The following is a 27,763-nucleotide window of genomic DNA, read 5'->3' as shown; positions in this document are numbered from 1 at the left end:
TATGAAAACACTTTCACACTTGATTGAATGATATTGTAATGTAATCAATTCAGAATCAATTAATACCTACTGTCAGTTGCACTAGGCTAATCAGCTGTTGTCTGTCACAAGTCGTAAATAAACCAACAAAAGTAAAACTTTTATGTTTTATAACAAAGATAAAGAAGTCAAGGACGAGAAAGCGGTAACGCTCGCATCCGACTTTCTAATTGCCAAGGTTGTAATGGAAGGTGTCGCTCGCGAGAGCGTCGCGGGGCGAGCAGTCGGTACTCACGCTGGGCGGAGCGGCGGGCGCCGCGGGCGCGGCGAGCTCGTCTGGCGCCTCCTCCTTGATGGCGACGCCGAGCAGCGGGCCCAGGTCCATGAGCGCCCGCTCGATGTCCTCGCCGCTCGCGTCAAAGTTTACGTTATCCATTCCAAACACTTCACTTCACCGCAAATTTCACTTTAAACGCATTTTCTCCGCGGCTCCATACGAGCCCGACTTTCACTAGCGCCTGGAGCTCCGCAGGCTGCAGGGCAGCAATGACCGCTTAATGTGATTGCGAGATGTGGCCGACTGTCTTCCGGAGGACGCGGCTTTATCCCTCAGCGAAGCATACCACTAATTGTTAGTCGCGAGTGCGTTCAGCTCTCCCTGTATTACTTTTCCTGAGAAACCGATAACTTTATTGTTAAGTTTATCAACAAAATCTTTTTCAAAAAGTACATGCGTCCATTTGACTTGCGATCGCGACCATAACTACTAATAGACAAGATAGAGCTTTAATGCTAAAAAGTATGGATTAACAATAAATATCAAAAACCATTTCAAGTAGTACAATAAAAGTGATATTTAGTTAAGTAAAAATAGTATCTTTATTAGACAATATATTAATTATTGTAATTGAAATTATGTACTAAAAAATAACACTGCGTTGGTAAGTTCAGCGGTTAATTTCTGTGGCGAAACAATCTTGTCTATGAAATGGGGGGGATGGATGAAACAATCGTTCGTCGTGGTCATGTCGTGGTGACAACTTTGACATCTGACATTTACGTGACAACACGTCGAAAATGGCTGACTCGGGGCCAAGTAAAAGCGATATTGAAGCAGTTTTTCAAAGATTACGAGCCATACAGGCTAATAAAGTGCGTATAAATCGAAAGCTAACTAGTGTGGGCATGAGTTTTGAGTGACTGTTTTGACGTGGTTTGCTTGGCGCAGGTATGTTTCGACTGCAACGCGAAGAACCCTACGTGGTCGTCGGTGACGTACGGGGTGTTCATCTGCCTGGACTGCTCCGCCGTGCACCGCAGCCTCGGCGTGCACCTCACGTTCGTGCGCTCTACGCAGCTCGACACCAACTGGACATGGAAGCAGCTGCGCAACATGCAGCTGGGCGGGAATGCCAACGCCGTATGTCATCATCTCACTTTTCTCTAATCTAACTCATAATGACTTGCTACTATATTACAATGAAATTAAACCTGAGTGATAACATTTTCAGCACACTATTGCGACTCTGAATAAGAGATATTCTAGGTACTTCAATCCAGTGGCACTATACACAGTATTTATTTTCTCTATAGACTCAGTACTTCCGCACACACGGTCTGAACACGGAGGACGCGCGGCAAAAGTACAGCTCGCGCGTGGCGGAGATGTACCGCCAGAAGCTCAGCACCATGTCTGAGCAGGCCATGAAGACCTACGGGACCAAGGTACAATGATAACATTATTGATATCTAGACACTATATGTTAAATCTATAGTTGCAGCTTAAGAATGTATAAGTAATTGATATTTTGTGGTATTTTAGAGATGGGTAAGTTAAAGAAGTAAGTTACTTCAATTAATATCTGTCTGCATTATTCTAATTTTCCTACAAAACAACTACCTAATTTTAAACTCTAATTATTTGCTAATAGCTAGAATGACTGTTCCAAGCAAACCAAGTCTTCTAGTTCTGGGTGCAACAAATTAATTCTATGAAACGACGAAGATTGTATGTTTTCTCTTCATTCTTCTCATTCTCTAATTCTGTAAGAGATGTTACCTTAAATCTTTGAATTGGTTTAAACTATGGGCTGATTTCAAGTAGTTTTGCTTAACAAAAGCACAAAAGTGTTAACAGAAAATAACAATTAAATGGAATGAACCTATTTATTTAGTGACATATTTTTTCCAGCTCCACATAGAGCCTGCGCCGGCAGAGGCAAAGGAGACAAAGGAGGTAGAGTCGGATTGGTTTGCCGAGACCACCGCCATCTCACTCAGCACTAACTCTAACCTGCATGCCGCACCGCAGGTAACACCTCTGCCCATTGACTCTGCGCAGTCCATTTTAATATTACCATTTTTATGTTGCAGTTGTAGACACCCAAGCAAGTTTTATTTGTTTTTTGTTCTTTGCTGTGTTGCGTACAAACAGCAACACTCTTTACTGTCCATTGGTGGACCTTATGCCTTTTGTGATAAGGCTTACAAATGATCAGTTAACAGTGTGGGCGATGGTACATTGCTATATTTTTATGAGATTGAGATGAGATTTACAATAAATAGTTATAGTAAATTTATGATGACCATAACTATAAGTAACTATCGCTATAAGTAATTATTATTTTTTGTTTGTCTTAATTTTATCTTATTATACAACATATGTACAACAACAATAGTAAAAGTGCTACATTTTAATGAGGTGAACCTTTCATAATAAATTACCAATTCATAAAATAGATTTTATATGTTAACTATTAATGACTCATTTAATAATTTAGAAAGTGTGTAGTGGTGGTTTTATCACTCATTACTAAATAAGTTAAATGTAAATAAAAGGGCATTAAGTTAACACCTTAATGCCCTTTTATTTACATTTAACTCAAGCTCTTTCGATAAGGCTGGTAACTCATTTGCATAACTTACATGTAATTGTAAACATAGCATATTGAGAAACCAGTTTTTGCCAGAAGTTTTTTCACTTGTCAATCAATTAACTTGAATTTTCTTATCTGTGTGTTGAAGTGCATACTAGGTATACATTTGAAATATAATCTATTTTGCCTTTTTGTTATGTTTCGTTATGTTGTTACAAACATATCCTAGATAAGGCTTGTAAATAGGAAGCTTGGCTATTTTTGTTAATATTATCTTCCTGAGCGTTTGCCTTTTTTTGCCAACCCAAATCGAAATGGGAAGGCCTTATCCAGATCAGGTCCAGTTTCCTCACAATACTTTCCTTCACCGAAACTTACACATCTGGTAAACGTCAACTAATATTTCTTACGTAAGTTCCGAGAAACTTACAAGGATCGAAACCGTGATTTTCCGATATGATTATGATTATTATGAAAATCGCGGCTTACTAAGGCGGTTTAGGTTAGTAAGGCGGTTTTCATGGAGCAGTGCCGTGCAGAGCGCTGTTGCGCTCACGGAGCGGCACGCGTATCCGCATCAGCGTGATAACCGCGTAACGCTTCTAATAAACGAGATTGTATTGATAAATGTATTGGCTGTGACAGGTGGACAACAAACCAGAGGCACTGAGCTCCGGACAGCGACTGTGGGAGTCGCCCGCGCAGTCTACCGCGCGCAAACCTCAGTCCAAGCGAACCACGGTCAGTTCAATTGAATCCAATTCAGATTCAGACTTTGTACATTATTAAGTTTTGATCAGTCTCACCTACCCAAAAAATCCATTTCATCATCTGCACACGAAAGGTGAATTAATAAAACAAGAGAGATAAAACATAACTACCACAAGTCAGCTAACCTAACTTGTATGTTTACAGTTGGGAGCCCGCAAAGGCGGCCTAGGCGCTACCAAGGTGGCCGCCAACTTCGAGGACATGGAGCGCGAAGCCATGATGGCGGAGAAGCTGAAGGCCGAGGCGACACAGTCCCAGTCGAGCGCCGGCATTGAGCAAGTGGAGCAGGAAGTGGCCAGTCTGCGGCTGGCGTACAATGCGGGAGGCAAGGCGGAGGCCGACCGGCTAGGGATAGCTGCCGCTCACAGGGGGACCTCACAGTATGTTCACTCTTAACTATTTAATAATTTTCGAGAGTTCACTAAAGTAACATCCCTCATTCCTGAATTGTGTTTTTGCAGCGGTGTGTCACATTCTGCCATGTCCGACATGACGATAATAGAACAGGAAGGCGCGCCGGCGAACAACACGAGGTCTACGCTTGATGAACTGGATGATTTCAACTCCGTCTTCACAATGATCAGGTACGAGTATACTAGCGTACAATTTTTAACGCACAAGATGGCGTGTTTGCTCTCATTTGTACTTACAACTGTTGTACATTTGTACTTACAAGTGTTGTAATTATTGTCTGATAAATAAAATATTATTATATCTATTTTTACTAGGACTTTCTTGCATTTACACTAGGTAGTAAGTAAAAAAAACCCCTCCAGCCGTTTTGGCAACCAAGTTTCGCAACCAGTTGTTGAAAAAGAAGTAATAATCCTGTTACGCAACCCTTTAGAGTTTATGTCGTCTTCTATATGGGCTACCTATGTAGTGTGATTAGAAAACGGTCATAAAACTGCCCTCTACCATCCAAAGAGTCCCAACAGAGTGCAGTGTGATACAGTAGGTAGCTAGGACCAGTATAGTACAGTAGAGGTATAGGTAAAGCTGGTAATATTGCAGGAGCGAGCCGTACAGCAGCGGGCGGGGCGGCGGGCTGGACGCGCTGCTCGGCGACACGCACAGCCGCGCCAAGCCGCTGTCCGCCTCCTGGGAGAACATCGAGCCGGAACCCTCGCGCACGGTGTGTACACACATACAGCTGGTAATATTGCAGGAGCGAGCCGTACAGCAGCGGGCGGGGCGGCGGGCTGGACGCGCTGCTCGGCGACACGCACAGCCGCGCCAAGCCGCTGTCCGCCTCCTGGGAGAACATCGAGCCGGAACCCTCGCGCACGGTGTGTACACACATACAGCTGGTAATATTGCAGGAGCGAGCCGTACAGCAGCGGGCGGGGCGGCGGGCTGGACGCGCTGCTCGGCGACACGCACAGCCGCGCCAAGCCGCTGTCCGCCTCCTGGGAGAACATCGAGCCGGAACCCTCGCGCACGGTGTGTACACACATACAGCTGGTAATATTGCAGGAGCGAGCCGTACAGCAGCGGGCGGGGCGGCGGGCTGGACGCGCTGCTCGGCGACACGCACAGCCGCGCCAAGCCGCTGTCCGCCTCCTGGGAGAACATCGAGCCGGAACCCTCGCGCACGGTGTGTACACACATACAGCTGGTAATATTGCAGGAGCGAGCCGTACAGCAGCGGGCGGGGCGGCGGGCTGGACGCGCTGCTCGGCGACACGCACAGCCGCGCCAAGCCGCTGTCCGCCTCCTGGGAGAACATCGAGCCGGAACCCTCGCGCACGGTGTGTACACACATACAGCTGGTAATATTGCAGGAGCGAGCCGTACAGCAGCGGGCGGGGCGGCGGGCTGGACGCGCTGCTCGGCGACACGCACAGCCGCGCCAAGCCGCTGTCCGCCTCTGGGAGAACATCGAGCCGGAACCCTCGCGCACGGTGTGTACACACATACAGCTGGTAATATTGCAGGAGCGAGCCGTACAGCAGCGGGCGGGGCGGCGGGCTGGACGCGCTGCTCGGCGACACGCACAGCCGCGCCAAGCCGCTGTCCGCCTCCTGGGAGAACATCGAGCCGGAACCCTCGCGCACGGTGTGTACACACATACAGCTGGTAATATTGCAGGAGCGAGCCGTACAGCAGCGGGCGGGGCGGCGGGCTGGACGCGCTGCTCGGCGACACGCACAGCCGCGCCAAGCCGCTGTCCGCCTCCTGGGAGAACATCGAGCCGGAACCCTCGCGCACGGTGTGTACACACATACAGCTGGTAATATTGCAGGAGCGAGCCGTACAGCGGCGGGCGGGGCGGCGGGCTGGATGCGCTGCTCGGCGACATGCAACAAAACAAATACTGACACCTCTATTTTACACCGACTTGTAACAATGTTACTAATAAATATTTTCTTTTCTTTTTTTTTAATCTTATTTATTTTACAAGCCATACATCTCATGATTAAGTCGGCTTTCCTGGCATTCAATTTAATTGTTTTCGTTTTGATCGGTTTTGTTTTTGCTGTGTTGTTCATTTGTAACATCGGGCACATTATAATGAATACTGTGTCAGGTGCACACGATGTTCTCCCCCTCGGAACAGCGCGCGGCGGCGGCGGCGCCGGCGCAGGCCGCGGCGGGGCGCGCGCGGCGGCCGGGGCCCGCGGAGGACGACTCGGCCGTCAAGAAGTTCGGCGCCGCCAAGGCCATCAGCTCGCAGCAGTTCTTCGGCGAACAGGTGGGTTACAAACCTGCCTCCGTTAGGATTACCACGAGTACGCCGCGAGTTCCGGCGGCAGTGTCTTCGTCCCTTTCTACCCGTACTTTTCTAATGAATACAGGAAAAAACAAGTAATATATCTCGCGCTCCAGATTCTGTCGCGGTGAACTCGTGCTAAGGTGCACCCGTTTTGCTCATCAGTTTATTCCACGTCGGAAGTTTAAAAACATACGTAGTATGAATTTTAAATTAGTTTGCCATTAAATGCAATGAGTCTGTATTACTTTTGCTTTTTACGAAGCACTGCTGCAGGGGGCTGTCCATAAATTACGTCATCGGTTTTTGACCCCCCCCCCTCCTAAAGTCATCCAAAAATCATGCTTCGAATAGTTCGAATAACCCCGTTTCCTCCTACGTCATGCTACTATCATTCGATGTCCAGACCCCCCCCCCCCCCAATTTGAAATGACGTAATTTATAAATAGCCCCTAGGTGTCGTGAGCAAGAATGTATATATAGCAAGTTAATGATATAGGGCCAATTGCGCCAACCACATTTGACTGACTGACCAACGTCAGCCAGCGCGCCTCGGCGCCTTACTTTGAAGCTCTCCATACATAAAAATTTAGCGAACTCTTTAATGATACGAACAGTTTGGTGCAACCGACCCATAATGTTCTGTGTCGACAGGATAACCGGTTCGAGCGCGACGCGAACCTATCCCGCTTCCAAGGCAGCAGCAGCATCAGCTCCGCCGAGTATTTCGGCCGCCCCGAGCGAACGCCGCAGCCCTCCTTCGCCGTCTCCGCTCCTCAACTCGATGAGGTAACATTCTATATTGCTACAACATTTATACTTCAAAGCTCCTTTAACTTCTCAATTCATAAGTGTCTGTCAGCAAGTACAGCCTTTATATGCAGAATTCAACTTTGTAGTTTGGTTAATTTCTCGAAGAGTAGAGAATAAGAAGGCAGTATGAAACTCATGTAGGAAAATTGGAAACAACTTGTTAAGTGGCCGTCTCATTTTCCCACTTTTGTGTCCCATATTGCAGTTTTCCATTGTTATGACTGGGCTGGGACTATACTTTATTGCGCTCAAAAGTCGGACTGTTGATTTATTTTGTCGGGCCGATATCGCGTCGGTGAGGAGTGATGTGTGTTATGATGTGTGATGTGTGTGCAGGTGCGCGAGTCGGTCCGCGCGGGCGTGACCCGCGTGGCGGGGCGGCTGTCGTCGCTGGCCAACGGCGTCGTGTCCTCCATCCAGGAGCGCTACGGCTACTGATCCTCCGCCCTCCTCCCCTGCCTCCTGCCCCTCCGCCCGCCCGCACCCGACCGCGCCGGGCTAACCTTACTGATACTGACATTCTACCGACGAGATTCGCTTTTAAAGGGTTCGGTACGACTAAATTCTAAAATAACTTCTTCTCAGAAAGACCGTACTACATAGTATGGAGGTAAATATATGTTAGTTTGTATTGTACCCTCTAAACTTATCTATCCCCGCGTATGATACATATTTTTAGGATTGAGATTTCTCGTCTGTTGAATTATATTTTATTTAGATCGTTTCCACATGTAATCTGTTCGGAATCTAAAACTCTTCAGATTCGAAACGAATGCAGTGTATAAACGCTCTCATAGTGAGTGTTCGTATCGATATATTCGATGCCAGGTAGTAAATATTGACTGTAAGTTTGTTTATAATGCGAGCGGGGAACATAACAGTATATTATTATCACACTTACAATAAGTTGCAGACTTATCTGTCATTTTTACTAACAAATCTTTAAACCCGACTTTATATTTTTTTAACGTAACGAAGATTACGGGCTATATTTTAACCATAGACAAAGACACAGTAAGACGCGAAAAGTAGTGCAAAAAAATAATGACAGAATTGGCAGCCACTACTGCTTGATAACCTAGCACCATCTAGTTCCAACTGTCTGCTGTCAATGTCGTTTAATATGGGGTGAAATCGAGCGTTAATCTTACGAATATATATTATGTAACATGATTGTTGTAAATGTGAATATTATGATATTCAAAGTGGTGGTGCTGGTACTCGACAGATGATATTAAGGCGTTTATATGAAAGAAATGCTAAATGTACTGTGAAATTGCATTTACTAACACATCTAACAATGAGTTAAAATATTGGCAGTCAGCAAGCTTATGATGGTCGAACTTTCATCGTCTGCCATTGTGATATTGTGATTGTACGTTCTATAAAGAATGTGAGTGCGAAAGATGATTCTTTCGCTAGTTGTTAAGTATTCAAACTTGGAAGTAATTATAAAAACTCGTAATCGCTCTTTGGTCCTCTGTCGACTGCCAGCTCCGAAAAGTTCACGAAAAAAATCACGAATCGCTATGTAAATATTGTAATATAACGTTTTGTATAATTATCATATACAGTGATAGGCACTGGTCCCACCGCGAGCTAGTAAGCTATGAGCTATCAAAACAACAACACAACACAGTGCTAACAAAAGATAAGCACTCCCGTGTAAATAAAAGAGACACGGCGATATTTATAGTTACTCGCCCAGCGGTGAGCTATAAATATCGCCGTGTCTCTTTTATTTACACGGGACTGCTTATCTTTTGTTCGTGTTTATAGCCGATAGCTCATAGCTTACTAGCTCGCGGTGGGACCAGTGCCTTAGACAGCCACTACTCAGAAATACAGTCTAGTAAAAAATAACATGTAAGTATTATGATCACTGAAAGTGACACACTTTTGAAAACAATACAAAATATAAGTCCTGTAATAACGTAGTATCACTAGTATCAAATTATTATTTACTTGACTGCATTATTGCTCAAAATGGGGTTCTGGTTGGTGGCTACAATATCCTTCACCTAGATTGCTAACATTCTTCATCATCATCACACTTGCTTGTAATGTACGTTTTTCTACGTATGCGTACAAGGAGTAATAGATTTTTCATTTAATCTATCAGTAAGTTTTACTATAGAAATTTATTTATTTAAGTTGGAAATACTGCTAAAATGATATCAATCACTTATGTTTAACACGCTCACTACGGCACTGGGCCGAGAGACCTGATACAAAGTATGGTTAATTGCGAACGTGTTAAAACGTGCCTGTATGATTGAGTCTGCCTGGATACTTCGTGTCAAAAATTACCAAAATTGGCGGACCTAATGCATTTTTTGTGTACCTAATTAACATTACTATTTTGGGTTAAAATGTGTTTCATCGCAAGTGTGATGAAAAAAAAATATCATTTTTAAATCGAGGGGTATTACTCCACATTGCAGATGTAATTATAATCAACCATTTTGTGTTAGTCTGTCGCGATAACTGTAACCTTATTTAATACAGTGACAAGGTCTATGTTCAGGAGTTGGTGTTAGGTGCCGTGGGGCATTATTGTTTCTACATTGTTTGTTGCATTCCTTGATGAAACGCACAACCCTTTATGTGTGTATGTGTGAGGTTCAGAAAACGGCAGAAATAGCTACGCGGACATGCTCAAAACAATTTACAAATATTTACTTTGGCAAAAGGGCTTGTACAGTCACGGACTTTAATTGTTGAGTCATTTAGGTTTCACTTTAGATTGGAGATATTATAATAATAATAACTCCACGGCCGATTCGGCCACGGCGACTGCTATCAACCCCGTTGCTGTCTCTGGTGTGCTCGCAAGTGGCTGACGTAGCCTATCTTATTACTTAAGGTTCGCGAACATTGCGGGCATGTGAGCTCACCATTTGTGTAATTATAATGTATTGCCGCAGGTGGTCTGGCTTTTACTTTGTCGCGCTTGGCATCCAGCTCTAAGCGCCGTCGCGATTCAAATTCGGTTATGTTGGCATTTAATTTTTATTGGAGATATCATACCGTTAGTATGGACAAGCAAATTAGATTGAATCCCAAATGGATGTCTGTAACCGTACTGCCAAATAATATCTGTCTCAGCGAAGCGTCAAAAAATATCTGACACAATCTATTTCAAATAAACGTTTTATCTATCAATCTTGTAGAGTCATAGAGCGCGTCATATTTTTGTGTTTCGTTGCGAAATATTATTGCGGGTGACTGTACTGGTTATATTTCCACTTCGCGTCGCTAATTCTGCTGCTGACTGTACATTAACGTCCACTCTACACGACACAGCTCGACCCTTGATTAACCCTTTGGATGCGTCAACAACGTTTATATTATAACTTTCATGCTAAGAACTATTTTATAATCTGTGTTCATACGTTCAAATACTTCAAATAAGGTTTATACCTATTGGCTCACTTTCGCACATAATTTTGGCGTGTGAGAAATGTTTTTGTATAATAGTTATTGCGTTCAAACGGTAGTCAACTGAAGCTGTATCGTGGAAAGGGGCCGATAAATTAGCTTTATATTTATTTTAACGCAATCATTTGGTGATAGGAGGCGCGTCGCGCACACAGCTATTTAGATTAATCATTAGATGACATAAAAACATGATCTTAACACAATAAATCCACTGCCCATTTCTAGTTTACAGTTATTTTGCAGGCATATCCGTCCCTTACAAACCATAAATTTTTCATACGATTATAAAAAAGAATGTTTACATATTATTGACTGCATCATCAGCTAGCTGTGAGCGAGACGCGCTATAGCTGTACGTTAGCATAGTTGTATTGTACGCATTTAGTTCATTGTAATTATTCCCAATAGCTCCCATTTTCAACTCTATCCCCATATCCTTAAAGTTCAAAGTCGATTGTCGGGAGCTATTGACGGTGTTGTTTTGTATAGTTTCCATCAATATATCGGAGCGGCTAAGGTGCCCAAAAATATCTGAACACGCACGTTAGAACGCCTCGACAATAAAGGCGTGTTCAGATATTTGTGAGCACCTTGGCCGCTCCGATATAATTATTATCTGATGGCAACTGTACCAACTCTGTTATCTGAATTTGAACCTTACTGCAAGAGCATAAGGTCCAATGGTCAGTTAGCAGTTTTAGTATTTGTATTAATAAGTAGTTGATATGGATGGTGAAGTGCAATGAGAATAGTTTCCGTAGTCGATTCGCCTCGCGTTCTCTGGCTTGTTATCCACAACTATTTGATTATTTGTGAACCTTATTGGGAAGGCATTAAGTTTTACTATTGGTCACCTAGGACTGTACCATCGTCCAATGTTAACCGACGATGTGTGCGATGGCCAGTTAAATGAGTACTTACTGACAACTGTAGTCGCCAACTTGCCCTTGGTGTAATAGTGGTAACACACTATCGCACCGCACCGAGGTCATTGTGCGACGCACCCATAAGTAAGAGCGAGAAAGCGATATCTCTTTCTCGCTCTTACTTATCGGTGCGTCGCACAATGACCTTGGTGCGGTGCGATAGTGTGTTACCACTATAAGTGTAAGCGTCATACATAAGTAGGTATCCCTTTCATATGTGTGTGGTGGACTGGAGGTCCTAAATCGTGGGTTCTAACTACTTGTAACGTCGGTTGTGCTGTATCTGTCTAGAGCAGAAAAATATGACTCCGATTTCAGTCAGGATCCTCCGCGTACACCGACAAGAGGTCGATGAAATGAGTTGTCGTTATAGCTAGCATAATCCTAACTTACTGTTTTATTTTAATCAATTTGTATAGAGTTAAGTTGTTTTTTTGATTTTCACAAGATATTAATGACTTGCTCGAACCATCATAATTTAGTTTTTAGACACATACTTACATTAGGGCGCGAGGCGGTCGGGCAATTTCTTCCAGACAACGCGAGGAGTAATTGTTTAGCATTTCCTTGAGCAGTTATTAACGATTGTGTAAAATAATGATAATCATAGTTTTGTTTTTAGAAAATGATTATTGATATAAATATACAAAATTATATTTGCAAATGAGTTTTTATTTAATCTTACAATATCGAACCTAATTTTATAAATAGTAATGTAAAACAATAAAAATTTAAGGGTATTTCTAGATTTCATTTCCAGGAAATGAAATATTTTCCTTAAAACTTAATATTGCAACAATAAATCTCATAAATACTAAAATAATTAGAGTCAAATCGACAAGACTGGTACTAAGAATAAATTTAGAGTCAACTGACAGAAATGAGAAAGCTCAGAATCATGAAAATGAAACCATTCATAAAAGTATAAGATTAATACCATAACAAGAAGAAAAGATTACTTTTTAGTTTTACTCAATCAATTCTCAATATCAATGTAGATAATTTAAAATACCTGTCTCGCTTAACCGCTTCTGCTGAATATACAAAACAAGCCAACTGGCGCTCGTCACCGCTTGACGGCCACGATGGCGACGTTCTCGAGCGACACGTCGCGCGGCACGTAGTGGCGCAGCCGGGCGTCGAAGCCCCGCGCCCGCAGCCACGCCGCGCGGCCCCAGTCCAACAGCGCTTTAGCGCGCCGCCCCGTCTCCTCCCGCTCCTCCTGTCTCCTCCCGGCCTCCCCTCGTCTCTGCGGCTCCCGGCCCTCCCGAGGAGGCTCTAGGAGACGGCGCTCGCGGCTGCGTCCGTCGCCGCAGGTCGCCCATGACACGATGCCGAGCATTATGTTGAATTCTTCGGCGTTTATGCCTAGTTCCTGAAAGAAGTCTAATATTATTAAGCGAGCGAGATTCTGTTGTGTTATGTCTGATCATACTTTGACGAGTGAATATGTAGGTCTTACTAAACAACTTTTAATTTTTACAACAGGATCAACCGCGATATTCCTAATGGAGATATAAATAGAAAATACCGGCATATGATGAAACGGCAGTTTTTTTCGCGTATTTGGAGTAAGCCCCAATAATTTATCCTAAATCCTAATCCTACAACTCCTACAAGGACAATCTTATGAGGTTAGGTATTTATTAACGTCTATTCAAGCAACTTTATGAATGAAAGGTACCTTTAGTGGTTCGTTGGCTACGTAGAGCGCTTGCTCGATGCGGTGGTGGCAGCACGTGGCCAGCACCAGCCCCCTGGTCTTGGCCACCACGCCTGGTGCCGCGATGCAGCGTAACGCATAATCTGTAATACGCACGTCAGACGGTGTACCTACTGTATGTATACAGACAGGGCAACATTAAACACTACTTCCAACCTTTTTGAAACAGAGTGCATACCAACAGTGTCAAATCATGGGATTAGTTGTCAAGCGGACCCCAGGCTCTCATGAGCCGTGGCGAAATGCCGGGATAACGCGAGGAAGAAGGAGAGTGCATACCAGTGGCGGCGCGTCCTTAAAAGCCGATTCCCACCGGCTTGCCTGTTTTTGGACGTTTGAGCAGAGTTGTAAAGGAAATATGTAAGCCAAATTAGCCCCGGCTTGCCTATGGATATGTTTGACGCGCCGCCACTGGTGCATACTAACAGTTTAAATAGCTATTCAATAAAAAATAGTAACAGTTAAAATAAATCGTGTCTTGTTTCAAGTCTTGCATGATTTCAGGAATAAAATGTGCTAATATTTTTTTGTTATATCCAATGAATTAAGTTTATGACCCTGACTGTACACGATGCATAAACTTACCCGTGGCAACCCCACAGAGATGCTTCGCCAGCCCCACGACGGCCTCGCACTCCACGACGACCGGCACCGCCTCCAACGCCAAGTGAGCCAAGTCCGCACGGATCCGCACACCCACTTCACTCTCCTTACTTTTATCTGTCTCTCCATTACCGTCTTTTGAGTTAGCTGTTATATGATCATTCGATTCTGTAGTTGATATTACATCCTCCCCATCTTTTGAATTACCTATTACATTAGAATTTTCACTTTTTGTTGATATTTTTTCGCTATTAATTATTTTATTAAGCGGTTCTCCATTACCATTGTCGTTTGAGTTAGTTGAATGTTCAGTAGATACTGTACTTGATATATTATCATTCTTCAATATCTTGTTGGATGTACTTAACTTTTTAGAATCTATTGTATCAATTTCACTGAGTTGATTGTCCTCATGACCGACATTGCCTTTCTGATCTTGTTGATCAAGATTACTAGCTCTATTTTGCATAGCATGGTCACTCGGAGCTGTATGTGTGGGAGGAGCAGAACGAAGTTTGTTGTCTCGCTTGTGCCGCAGCGGGGCGCGGTCCACGGCGAGCACCCGGCTGCCGGTGTCTGTGCACCACGCGTGGGCTGCGTAGTAGCACAGCTGGCCTGCAAATATTTGTATGTGTCGTCGCCAGTTCATAAATTTGATCATTTCATAAATGATTACCATATCCTTAATACATATGTAGCCTATATATCCTTAATATATATGTATAAAAGACATCCATAATCACTGAGGTGAAAAGCAAATAATATTAAAGTTTTGTTATATCTGTTGATTGATCATGCTATTGAATATAAAAACTATGTGTAGTTCGATTTCTTGATCATAGTTAAGTTGCTTACCTTTGCCGGCTCCTAGCTCCACATAGCAGGCCCGCGACGTTGCCAGACCGGCGCGCTCGGCGGCCCAGAGCAGCGCGGACACCTGCCGCAGGTGGCGCCGGGAGCTCTCCGCACGGTCCTCCGCGCTGAACTCCGGGAGTACTGCACGGTGGATCGGCTGAGGGGGCTGCGCTGTGATGTGGCCTTCCACATGCTCTATATCAAAGATATTATACGTTAGTGTCCATTTTGTTGCACTTTTCATGTTTGTAAATTACATGGTTGTTACTGTTGTTGGTAGGTTAGACAATATCATTATATCATAAATCAAAATTTGCAAGGATTTATTATTAAGGGGCTACCCGAGGTTTTCATCGATTTTTGACAAGTTTTGAATCGTATCTCCTTTTTTTGCACTACAGATAGAATTATAAGACAAACGGTTATCTGTTCTTCAATCTTTTATCTCCGGTTTTGTCCACCGGATTTTGAAAAAAAAATACTTATTTTTTTATGAATTTTTAAACATTGTCTAAAAAAACACTTTTTTCGTATCTAGTTTGCAGTGAAGGATCTTACATGTACGAAATCTACATATTTGGGTTCGTCTTTGAAGTCTCGAAAATCGTGTCCAAGGTTTTAATTTCAAACTAATTAACACAAAAGTTATGGCCAGAAAACCAGATTTTTAGCCTAAAATTGTTCAACTTTGATGCCAAATATCTTGAAGACAATGAACTTTAAAGTAAATATGGGATACTATATTGCTTAAAGCCGTTGCTGTTAATATGATAAGCTACAAAAAACATTAGAAAACTAAGGGATTCAGATGGAAGGTCATTGGCGTGGGGGAGCCCCTTAAGTAAAATAATATTTCTATTTTTAAGATTTTTTCAGGTTAAATAAAAAAATCTTGAAAATTCGTAAAAAAATTTAAAAAAAAATTACTTATTATAAAAACTTGAAAAACTTTATTTACTTAATAACTTAAAAATCACATTTACAAATAATGTGAAAACAACTACTTATATAAAAAACCGGCCAAGTGCGAGTCGGACTCGCGTTCCAAGGGTTCCGTATATTACACAATTTTTAAAAATGTATTTTTTATGTGAAACGTGAGTGAAATCTCTTTTTAAAATCCGTAGGGGTCGGATCAATAAACTGTAATTTAGTCCGACTCATGCTTGACTGTACATTTCTAATAGGACCTATTTTATGTTTCTTTTTTTCAAAATTTTATGCCTAGTAGTTTCGGAGATAAGGGGGGGGGGAATGGTAATTGTTCGCCTATTTTCTTGAATAACTTCTGAAGTGTTTATTCGAAAAGTATAAAATATATATATTTGAGATCCTTACAATTAGCTCTTTCATTTGATATGTCACATGATATAATTTGAAAATTTTTACTTTTTTATTTTATCATTTACCCCCCAAAAGTGGCCCCCATGTTTAAAATTCATTTGTTTACGTTACATGTCCGTATTTGGGTCACAAACTTACATATGTGTACCAAATTTCAGCTCAATTGGTCCAGTAGTTCCGGAGGCTGTGACAGACGGACAGACAGACAGACAGACAGACAGACGCACGAGTGATCCTATAAGGGTTCCGTTTTTTCCTTTTGAGGTACGGAACCTTAAAAATCTAAAAAAATATAATTTATTCATTTTTGGATTTCATAGAATGTTGAAAATGTTCAAAGTGGTTGAGCACCCCCTTGTAGTTGAGATAAAGTTTTTCAATTTGGCTATACTTCGTTCCGAATAATTAATTTTTGTGATATAATGTGGTCGATCGTCGGATCGCCTGCCGCGCGCGGCCGCCGCGCATAAGTTCAAGATGGTGTCGAAATTGGCTCGCGCGCCAAAATGCAGGTGTGCCGCGGTCGAACATTGCTAGCGCGGCCGCCGCGCGATATCGAGACGCTCCTTAAGGTGCATATAACATCCAAATTTGAAAACAGTCGAACCACTAGTTTAGCTACAAAAAAAAAAGATTTTTTTAAATTTTTTTTGCCAAGCCAAGGGGATTTTAGGCCTGAAATTTGGTAAAAAGATATCTTATAATAAGACAAATAAACGTGCCTAAGAAAGGTATACATTTCAGCCAGGGGCAGTTTCACTATAGGATTGCGGCCAGACCCTTTCATTTTTTCTATAGTTCTTGCATATTTTATTCCTGTCTGTGTGCCACTTATTGGCAAAAGGCTTCCTCCAACCTTCTCCATTCCTCTCTATCAACTCTCGTTCATGTGCTTTACAATACTTACTAGCATACAAATGGTTGACTTTATCAATGACATTAGCGAGTGTGTCCTTAGGGTAGGAGCTGAGGGGCAGCCTGGGACAGGTGTCCACTGCCTCCGGAGCATTGATGTTGTGCACGATGTAGGGGGGCTGCTCCGTGCGCCGCGCGTTGCAGATCGCCAGGTGCTTCAGCAGCTTGCTGGCGTAGCAGGTGCTGGTCATGGAATAGCAACAGTAAGTCATATTATATTGACGACCTATACTAGGAAACAGGTCAAACCTGCAGAATACGCACCTGAAAAACCGAAATGTATTAGATATAGTTCCGCTGGCCGAATATTCGGCGGCCGGATACCGGATATTCGGCCGATAGTCAGGCCGAATATCCGGTATCCGGTATCCGGCCAAACAACTATCCGTTGCATCTCTAGTTTGAAGTCAAGGAAGAATAGAATGTAACTTACTGCTTAGGATCATTTGGACACGGTATTCTCTTGTCCGTCTGAAAAATGAAAGTTACTTTAATCATAAATTGTTACTGAAAAAGTAATTTGCTAGTCAAATTAATTAACATAGTAATAATCAAAAATGTATAGCAGAATTTTAACCATATGGAAGAGTATGATGTAGATTTCCGTTGACAAATCCTTCATGCAAATCATTACTATAGGTCCGTCAGTCAATATGTAAGCACATTTTATTAGCTATAGAATGAACAGGTTGAAGATCACGAGCTGATGAGGCGACGGACCTGGTCAGTTCCAGCGTTCGGCTGCGGCTGGTGTTCGCCGCAGTACTGGCGCCCCGGCTTCACGGTCATGCGGCACAGCCGCTTTTTGCGCTGTACGAAGAACTGGCATTGCGGCGTCGCGGCTGCAGCGGGAGTTTTCTTTTCACCAGACATGGCGAACCACTTTGTTTACAAAAGTTACGAAGATTCCGAGTCTGAGGTTATGTTTTTGATTTTGATTGACAGCAATGATACGGTTGAGGATAATTTGAGAATTTTCAAAGCATGGTATAAAATTACGCAATTTGCACTGTCGTTTACAAGGAGGAGGAAATCAAAAATTAATATTTTTTATCTTAAACATGAAATTATGCCTATTTTTTATGTTTATCACAAATGCGAAATCTTAAATGCTAAGGAGGTTTGATGCAAATAATTCAAACCCAAGCTACAATCAAAAAAATCCTGGCAACACAATTCTTTCCGTCCGTCAAAAGTTTTAGGTTAGGCGTCGCGTCATTGCGGTTTCCAATTGTTTTTCTCGTATTATGTAGTGTTAGTAGTCCAAAATGAGTTCCCCGAGCAAGGAAACTGAGGAGCCGTCATCGAGTTCCGCGGCCGTGCCGAATGGGGCGGGCAGCGACGGCTGCAGCAGCGAAGAGAAGGCGGAGGGCCCGCGGCCGCCCGCCAAGCGACCGTTGTCGACGGCAGTGATCGAGATCTCGGACACGGACAGCGATGACTCGGACGTGTGTGCCGTCAAATCGTACCAGGCCACGGCCGACGAGGTGAAGCGTATCCGCGGCGGTGAGTGGTGCCCCGGAGCCCGCACTTTGTATCGCCAAGTTGGGCGGGAAATTCGAACACCTATGTTGTGTTTGCTATTGCTGTTCCGTTAGGCATTTGGTATGGAAAGAATGCTTAACACTTTCGGACCTGTAGTCTTTGCGATTTCAAGTAGGTTGTAATTTGCAATGTTTACATATACAATGCTCGAAACTTCAAGTCATTGTTTAAAATATTATTAGCTCATTAGTTAAAAATAGGTAGGAAACCCCAGTGTACTTTGGTATAACCATAGGAACTGCGAGTATAGTCAGTTCTAGTGTGTGTATTGTTTATCCATTATCCAATTGTTGTAACATGCTATTCAATATATCTTTGTTGCATACCGAATTACCTATTAGCCAACTCTTTCTTTTCTAAATAAATCTCAAATACCTCAATGGGTTAAATTAAAATTTCTTAAAATGTTAAAGGTCAATTTACTTCCAGCAGACCAGGACTACTCTTCATCATCCTCCTCCTCCTCGGACTACAGCTCAGACTCTGAGTCTGCCTGGGAGGATGACTCGGTCCTCATTGAGAGTGAGCCCCCACCGGCTCGGCTTGTGTGTGCACAGCTCAACCCTAGAGCCCATAGGATGGATGACCCTACGCTTAACCCTACTATTAAGGTGGGTAATCTGCTGTACATAAGGTTTCTTAAACCTTTAACTATCAGGTTCATTATGTTTTTGTGTATAAAATTAGGACAATGGGGGCCATTCTGGAAAAATGATCCTTGTGGAATGCTTTTGTCTTTTATGACAGTTACCTCAATCAGATGCACTCAAGAAGATACTGCCAACTTGTTAGCCAAGTGATGAAATATTCCCAGACCAAATATTGCTTTCTCAGCCTTTTTGAGAGTATTACACAACATTCTTGTGCAATGCTTCAAATATCAAGTCTTATATGATAATCATTATCAGTAGAAAACTTCTAAACACAATATCTTAACAAACTATTCAACATGTTTATAAAGTAAATAATAGCTTGTAAAATCTAAATTAGCAGATTTTCATTGGCTAATCTGTGGCCATGAGTAAGCCCATTCATAATAAAAAAAAGATATGATAGTCATGATCTCATTGTTCTAAGAAAACCAATTCTTATTTTCTGCCACACAATATTTATCGTTACTAAACTACTTTGTTTCAGTCGCAAGAACTCATAGACAAATTTAAAACCCACTGGATGGAGCAGAAAGATTTGTCCACCACTGAACTAACTTTAACCTGCTCCCCGTTCCGGCTGGGGCTCCTCCACGGGCTGCTGGCCAACCCGGACATGATCAACAACATTGTAGATGATATGAACACACTGGACTGGTCCAGGAAGAAGATGGACTTGTACGAGTTCCACCAGACTGCGGACCTGGCCAGCCTCACGTGGCAGCGGAGTATCAGAGGCATACACGAGCTGCTGAAAACTGAAGTTATGAGTTGGGTAAGATTTACACAGCCCTTCTGATTCATACACTAATAATAGATTCTGAGAAGTTATTATCTACAATGTGTGTTATTGTTATTGTTTTGTAAATTGGTGAGTAAAGTAAAAATCTAATATTTAAATTGGAATTAGTCAGTGGACTAGGACTAGGGTAAAAGTGCTTTGGTCCATCTAAATATTCTAAGTAGTAGTGCTTTATTTATTTAAACTTGTTTTATAGATTATGAGTAAACTGCATGCAAAATTGCTTGAGTGGGATCAGGTGGTATTTGGGAACTGTTGATACAATTTACTCGATTATACAGAATGTTAGTTTTATCATCTGCAGGTATTGTTACTGCGTTTCTTTGGTCATATCCAATTTTCCAAGCCTCAGATTTCTTGAAGCACCAAAGTGTGGTTTGCAGAACATTGTGTGATCATGTTTTCAATGACCAGGTATCCGCAGTGACGGGTCTCGAACTAACCTCGGTGTCGGCGTCCTGTTCACTGTACGGTCCGGGCGACCACCTGTTAGTGCACGACGACCTCCTCGGGTCCCGGCGCGTCGCCTTCATACTGTACCTGGCGCCGTGGACCTGCCCGCCTCAACGGGATCAAAATGGTGATGATCACGTGGTCAGTATATTATAAATTTATAATATCAAGGGTGTATTGCTAGGGTGTCCACTTTCTGGAAAGTCAGACAAGTACATAATTCATTTCATAGTGTACTTACGTATATGCCACCATAGAGTGAGAACCCTTAACATGTGTTAATTATATTTTAATGGGTGTAAGCACCTCTTACAACTATGTATAAATATGAAAATATCTGCATATACGTCGTACGTCGATACAGGTGCGTTTCTTGCACAAGAAAGTAGTTGATCGCTAAATCGCTACACCATGTGCCATATTGTAATCTTAAATATCTTAGTAATAGCCACTGATACGGGTGCCTGCACAGACTTAAATACACCCTAGCTAGATGAAGCAAATGTCACGATTTGTATTGGAACCAAGCGTGCCGACTTTTTACCACCTACTGTGACGTCACAGCCGCAATTTAGTGATGGGAAATCCTAACCGATTCAAAGACACCAATGCCCTTCTGCCCCGCCACGATTCAACTGTCTTGCTCATATTCATAGATTTTATATCTCCGGTCTCGCTCGCTCACTCCCCGCTCTCCCGCGAACCACGCCAAAAATCACAAATCGATTGTCATGAATGACATCGATTTTCTGACAGACGAATGATAAAAACAGACCCTTCTTCCCAACTTTTCCCTTCAATGAAACTGGTATTAGCAAAATCTTTGACTGGATCATGTGGAAAACAAAATAATGAAAGTTTTTTTAACACAATAGAAATTTATAACCCTACTAAACGTATAAGCAGATATATAATCGTATGTGGTTAAATTACCCTTCTTTTTTAAGGTGTTGTGTAAAATTAGCACATGTTTTTTTTATCAATAACAACTACTAATAGTTTTTTTAAATAGTTAATATCATTCATATGTCCGATATCGATTAAAATCGATTAGAAGCGATCGGTAGAACGAACAACACTAGTCGCTAAATTTGACAGACGAATGATAAACGGCCTGTACCACGAAGTCGAAGCGATGCGCGACAGTATCGCTAGGTCCAATATTCATCGTTTCTTAACTCACAACGTCAGATCAAACGCTCAAAGCAAACGCGCAATGTAAATATAGTTTTGTAACGTTAATCTATAGTTACTTAGGTATATTATTGGAATCACAATTTGGAATACTTAAAAAAATGTTTTAAAATTAATTTACCCATAATATCATTTTAAAATTACTTACATGTGATAGGAAATATGTCCTTGCCCTCGGGTGCTTGCAATTTTTGGGCTGTTGCAGTTAATTATCACGCAACGAGGATTTTTTTTTAATTTTTTACGGACTACCGGCTGCAACAACTGGCGCGCGTGAAATGTCAATAGCGACGGCCAACCTCGACGCTTGGTCTGGGTTCGGACACGCGAAGTAGATGCATTTGCGTCATCTAGGGTATATTTAAGTCTGTGGGTGCCTGAGATGAAGTTTTTCAATTTCATTTTCAAATATCACAACAAAACTTGAATGTCCTCAGGACGTGGACAACGACACAGGTTGGAGCGCGCACATGGGCGGAGCCCTAGAGTTACTAGCGCGCGACGAGGAGGGCCGCCCCACGGACGTGGCTCGGTCGGTTCTCCCTGCCAACAATATGCTGGCCTTCTTCCAAGTTGGCCCCGAGACCTTCCATCAGGTAAATATGTCCTTGGTACATATCTACACACGTCCCTCCAGAGAGGAAGGACAGTACAACCCCGACTGCGAATCTAAATCCGTAGCGCGAAATGAAAGTACTGTGACATCAAAAATCAAAGTTATAAAGCAAAGACAAAATATAAAGCAGGTATGCTTAGGAATTTTATTGTGGAGCATTTTTTCTTTTGGAAAATGTTAAAAACCAGGCCACACCGGTTGCGTACGCGGCACGCCTTCAGTTCCTTTCGTAACACATCGCTCGCATTGCGTATCTCATTCCTTACGAGTACGCACCGCAAGAGATGTATTACGAATGGAAATAGATCCGTGCCATCCTATGAGCATCGGCGCCGGGATTATTTTTTTCTAAGTTTCCTCGTACGCGGATCCGAAGGCCTACCGTGTGACGCAACAAGATCCAGTATTCCCCCTTGTGTAGGTGGGCGAGGTGTTGTCGCTGGAGCTGCCGCGGCTGTCCATCAACGGCTGGTTCCACGGGCCCGCCGGCGCCGAGCCGCCCGCGCCGCCCGAGCCCGCACCCCCCGACCAGCACCGCCCGCACAGCGACCCGGTAAATACACCCGTTTGTTTTATGCTGTTAACTTTATTTCGGCCAACGATTTTACTTATCGACCTTATCGTAGCGTCGTGAGAATGATAAAAATATAAGGTTAGAAAAGGACTGCAAACGCAATATTGCGCCAATTTCAATCCTTATCCATATTCTGCAACGAAGAGCGGGCTAACGCGAAATTGTAGTTTTTAAATCGAATCGTTACATACATGTATCTACTGTTCCTTTCTGGTTTCCTGGCTTTATGCCCTCTCTTAATGTATGACGATACTGAACAACTTCTCGATAGTGTCGGCCCCCCGATGCAAAGGATATATTTCGGCTGATCAGATGTCGATGTTTTCTAAAGGGCAGCCATTTTTTTTGCTATTTGGGGGTTCCCGATATTTGTCGACACGAATATTTTATTTTTGATTCTAAATGAGCTTTGTGAAACCGTGTGCGTGTGCAGGTGGTGATGCAGTCCATGTTGGAGGCGACGTACATGACGCCGCGCTCGCGCGCCGCCATCCAGGCCCAGATGGAGCGCCGCTCCGAGGTGTCTCTGCGGGATCTGCTGCAGGTCGACTTCTACACGAGCTTACTGCACGCGTTACGACAACCAGGTACGGGCAAGTTGGGGCTTATGTATGTAGCTCTTTCCTGTTCTTGTCATTGGTATTCGTCTTTTGTTGAGAGGCTTTATGAATGTTCAGAAGTTGTTTGTCGTTATAAGCTGTACTTGTTACGGTGTACGCTGTCAATGTTTCTAGCTAGGTTTATCTAACTAAGCTCATTGGTGCTAATGATCGTAGTGTGTGAGTGATATTCTTGAATATAAGTGACGTATTCAACGCCTTTATGGCTTTAAACCCAGCAAAGATAGACCTTGATAAATGGTCTGTTTTCTTATTAACCATTCGTCGTGTGTTTATTTACTACTACCGCCTATTTTCAATCATGTTTTTGCATTTTTATGCAAAAAAAAAATTGTTTGGTCTAAGGCACAACTAGGGTTAAAAACTGTGATTTTAGTAACCCACCCACGCACACACGAAAGGGAACTTTTAAGCTTTGTAATATTTCGTGTAGACCTTCCGTGGGAGCGCGCGGGCCCGGGCAACGAGCGGCGCTACCTGCGCCTCCCCCCGCTGTGGGAGGACTCCCTGCCCCTCGAGCACCCCATCCGGCAGCTGCTCAAGATGGCGTCCGGCAACGCGTGGTTCCGCCTCCTCCACGACTGCACCGATCTCACACTCACCAAGTACGAGAGGCTTGAGCTGCAGAAGTGGTCGCCGGGGGACTTTACTGTAAGTTACTGGATGTTCTCTTTGTAGATATACTCTGGCAGCGCGCGGGTTATGGGAGGACTCCCTCCCCCTTCAGCAACCAAGATGGCGTCCGGCAACGCGTGGTTCCGTCTACTACTCGAGTGCACCGATCTCGCGCTCACTTAATATGAAAGACTGGAGCTGCAGAAGTGGTTCCCGGGGGACCTAATTGTAAATAGTGACATCCGGCTGACGACGATGTCTGATCACTTGCCGCCGCAACAGTTTCGTAATTAGTTAAGGTTATCGGACAATGTATTGGAGGATTTGGAAGTGTATCCGTCAATAGGTCACTAATTAAGTCATTAAACAAGTTTTTTTAAATCTATTATGTACAGTTAGAAAAATTATTAGCTTATAGTTTTGCCGATGTACCTTACTTAGGCTACCCGTCTAGCTTCGAGGCTCAACAACAAATGTAACGAGGCACGTGTCCGCAGCTGCTGCCGCCGCGCTCGCAGTACGTGTCGCCGCGCCTGGAGGCCGTGCTGTACCTCGGGCTGCCGGCGCGGCCGCCGCGCGGCGCCGCCACCACGTACCTGGCGCCCGAGGAGCGCCCGGCGCCGGGCGCGGAGCCCGACGCGGCGCTCGTCACGGTGCCGCCCGTGTCCAACGCGCTCAGCCTGGTCTACTGCGACGCCGGCGCCGCCGGCTTCACTAAATACCTCAGCAAGATGACCATGGCGCCCGCCGACCATTTCTTCATATTGACGTGTACGTATAGGGAGTGACGAACGTGTTACGACTGTCTCCGCGTGCGGGAGAGGCGTAGGTGTCTCGTTATCGGTTGACTTTAGGGGTAGAATGCGACGGGGCAATTTTTAAGGCGTTTACGAAACGAAGCCGCCCGGTCTAAAACGTATGATTTCGTTCGCACGGTAGCTTATTTTAGCCGTTCGCCGATATGGAGTCTGACTTCACGATGGATTGTTCGTCACTCGAAACGTTCACATAGTTTTTAGATACCGTTTACGATCACACCTCGACGTGAAAAAAATGAAAGCCGGAGAGATTCGAATCCATTTTATAAGTACGCGATTACGTCGCTAATTACAAATAGTTTATGTCTTAAAATGGCGAAAACGTTGTTGGATTTGCGTCTCTTTGGTTCTCCATAGTTTGATATACATCGACATTAGTAGAAGACGTGCATTAGCATAAGATTCATCTTCGCATACCGCGAGAGTTTCGTTATGATGTAACGTTCAAAAGTTACCAATTCATTTCGCATCGACTGTCCGCGGCTTGTCATCTCACTCCCACTTTACTATTTAGAAAAGGATAGCTGTGACGGTCGCGGTTAGTTTGGCTAGTCTTTCATACACAAAGAAAATAGATGTGCGTATTTTTGTAATAAATTGTAGATTGTTATATAAGGGTTGAAAGTAACTAGTACACAAGCGAGCGAGTGCGTTTATAGTTAGACGGATCTACTATATAATCGTAAGGAAATTCGCAAAACATATTTTCATCCCTTTACAGAGACATGAGAACAGATCGATAACTTACTCTTTAGGAATGAAAATAATTTTCTGAATAGGTATGTAATTTTAGATTTTCACAAAAGAGATGAAAATATATTATGTTATGTGGGTGGCTGAACACTGGGTCTATACCACATTGTGTAGGTGACCTAGTGTGAACGAGCCCATATTGTAAATAGTAGCGACGTAGCGAGATGCAATGAGTTAGTTTTAATGCGGTTGTTGAGTTTGTGGTTCTGGTCTGGTCATTAGTTGACATGCCAAAGGCCTACAGTACAGTAGATATTTCTTTACACTTGTATAGATTTTACGTCATGCGTTAAAAGTAGTGTCCGACCGAAACCGGATTTTTTGCCGATACATGATTGTTATTCTGAAACTGAAATGCAACTTCGGTCGCCGAAAAAGCCGTGTTTGATATTCTTCAGTTTAGATTCGCTCGCATTTTATCTCAGTATGTTGAAATGAGCCATGCATCGCGAAACTTATTAGTCTGTATAATGAATTTGGTTTCGTACTGCGCACAGTATATTTAATGAAATAAAACTACATGGAGTTTTTAAATACAATTTTATATTATTGTAATGTCACCTTTATGTTAATTGGGTTATCAGTACTTTGAAGTAATATTCTACACATGTGCACATTCATAAAAATACCTATGGCGGAGCATAATACATGCTATAAAATACACTCAAGAATTAATAGACCCATTTTAATTGATTTTGAGTGTATGTATTCCATAATTTCATATTTCAATCCAGTGCTCGAGAAAACTTTTAATATGTGATATATTCAGCACTCTATTAAACTCCCTTATAATTGGCACGCCACTTCCGTCAGTAGATAAAGGCGACAATTTAAAAAAATATAGGCGTGAATAGTTTTAGAAAATTTGAATTCGCCTTTTTCCACTGACAAAGTAGGTTTGGCAGAGTATATTTGTGTGCTACTCTGCAGCGGCGCCACCATAATGAATACCAATGAATTATATGGTGAAATGATGTACCTAAAAGGTACATCATGTACATATAATGTTTATGGCTGTACCTGTGATAGGAAACGAAATAATCGGCATTGAAAGTGGCGCCGCTGGGGAGCATACTCCCCAGCGGCGCCACACAGTACTCATAGATAGAAATGGTATTAGCTATTGTTTTCTTATGTAAATTGATGTACTAATGCTGTTTATTACGTACCTATTGAAAAAAAGAATTATTTTGCATTGATTAGTGATTTTATTTACATTTTAATTCCGCATTCCGCCTAAACGGTATGAGTTGTAAGAGAGGCGCGCGGGTGAGCGAGATGGAGATAGAAATTCTTCCCGCGGGACCGCGCTCCCGCGGCCCGGCCGCGCGGCCCTGCTCCTGTTTTCAATAATAAATATTTTTGTTTTTGCTTTCGTTATGTTTCTGTGTCTGTACTTCTGTTTCAAAAGGAAAATTAGATACCTATATTAAGTACGTTGCATTTTTTATGTTTAAAAGTATACACCGTGTTTTCATTGTATTCCGTTAACTTCGGGGTATGGTTAAGAGAACTAAATGGCATAGTTAATTTAAAAAAAAATTTTTGTTTTTTTTTTATAAAAATAATTTAGTGTAAAAATTAATTAATTAAATGTATCAACAGGAAAATTAGATATATTAAGTACGTTGCATTTTTAATGTTTAAAAGTATATTATTAATAGTTATTGGTTTTACAAGGGGGCAAAGTTGTTGTTTAACCGCTCGTGCTGATTTCGATACCCGAGCAAGCGTAAGATCCCAAAATTGAACCACGAGCGTAGCGAGTAGTTCGAAAAATGGAATCTTGAGCGTTGCGAGGATTTCAAAGCACGAGGGTTAAACAAAATTTGCCCCCGAGTGAAACACGATATTTTTCACCACACCAACCCGTACCCGTAGCAAATATTAAACGTAAAATATTAAACGAAATCAAATCCAAATGGATGTTATTAGATATTTATCATACAAAATCATCATTTAAAAGTCAATTCTACCAGCAAACATAAGAAAACAAGTCAAGATATGCAGTTGATTACTTTGCCTCATATGTGAATAACTGATAGAAATTATTAAGTGCCAGTCGGTTTTGTGCAAAGTAAGTCTGTTCTAAGATGGTGTGGTGAAAATATTTAATAACATTCATTAACAACACAAATGATTTTGTTTGATATTTTACACTTCA

General features: G+C 42.7%; 4 protein-coding genes across 5 annotated transcripts in view; 2 read left to right on the top strand and 2 right to left on the bottom strand.

The window, feature by feature from the left end:
* The window catches only part of LOC134670481 (E3 ubiquitin-protein ligase TRIM33), a 34,985-nt gene extending 34,247 nt beyond the window's left edge, over window positions 1-738 (bottom strand). The window contains exon 1 of the mRNA XM_063528307.1: window positions 275-738. Coding sequence (XP_063384377.1) covers window positions 275-415 — 141 coding nt within the window. The 5' untranslated portion in view covers window positions 416-738. The remainder of the gene's footprint in view (window positions 1-274) is intronic.
* A 284-nt stretch (window positions 739-1,022) lies between these two features.
* LOC134670946 (ADP-ribosylation factor GTPase-activating protein 2) lies at window positions 1,023-7,618 on the top strand. Its single transcript, XM_063528779.1, has 11 exons — window positions 1,023-1,131; window positions 1,208-1,399; window positions 1,573-1,704; window positions 2,171-2,290; window positions 3,501-3,596; window positions 3,771-4,006; window positions 4,088-4,210; window positions 4,641-4,761; window positions 6,157-6,321; window positions 6,994-7,128; window positions 7,489-7,618. Exons 1-11 carry the CDS (start codon window positions 1,057-1,059, stop codon window positions 7,588-7,590), a joined length of 1,497 nt encoding a protein of 498 aa, XP_063384849.1. The 5' UTR covers window positions 1,023-1,056; the 3' UTR covers window positions 7,591-7,618.
* A 4,762-nt stretch (window positions 7,619-12,380) lies between these two features.
* Window positions 12,381-17,891, bottom strand: LOC134670890 (tRNA:m(4)X modification enzyme TRM13 homolog). The gene is made up of 7 exons (XM_063528706.1): window positions 17,680-17,891; window positions 17,393-17,430; window positions 16,952-17,142; window positions 14,701-14,895; window positions 13,828-14,460; window positions 13,204-13,325; window positions 12,381-12,894 (listed from the first exon to the last, which is right to left on the bottom strand). The coding sequence occupies exons 1-7, from the start codon at window positions 17,830-17,832 to the stop codon at window positions 12,586-12,588; spliced, it is 1,641 nt and encodes a 546-aa protein (XP_063384776.1). The 5' UTR covers window positions 17,833-17,891; the 3' UTR covers window positions 12,381-12,585.
* A 265-nt stretch (window positions 17,892-18,156) lies between these two features.
* Window positions 18,157-26,859, top strand: LOC134670889 (prolyl 3-hydroxylase sudestada1). Of its 2 annotated transcripts, none has more exons than XM_063528705.1 (9): window positions 18,157-18,465; window positions 18,937-19,115; window positions 19,642-19,929; window positions 20,371-20,550; window positions 22,041-22,199; window positions 22,641-22,772; window positions 23,227-23,380; window positions 23,847-24,064; window positions 24,526-26,859. In XM_063528705.1, the coding sequence occupies exons 1-9, from the start codon at window positions 18,228-18,230 to the stop codon at window positions 24,814-24,816; spliced, it is 1,839 nt and encodes a 612-aa protein (XP_063384775.1). In that variant the 5' UTR covers window positions 18,157-18,227; the 3' UTR covers window positions 24,817-26,859. The 2 variants fall into 2 exon arrangements, with proteins under 2 accessions (XP_063384775.1, XP_063384774.1); XM_063528704.1 differs by having other exon boundaries at window positions 18,934-19,115; window positions 24,526-26,858.
* Window positions 26,860-27,763: the final 904 nt, after the last annotated feature.

Source organism: Cydia fagiglandana, chromosome 14, assembly GCF_963556715.1.
Source record: "Cydia fagiglandana chromosome 14, ilCydFagi1.1, whole genome shotgun sequence".
Classification (NCBI taxonomy): domain Eukaryota; kingdom Metazoa; phylum Arthropoda; class Insecta; order Lepidoptera; family Tortricidae; genus Cydia; species Cydia fagiglandana.
The sequence above is the reverse complement of the archived record's forward strand: the minus strand, read 5'-3'. Positions and strand labels throughout refer to the sequence as shown.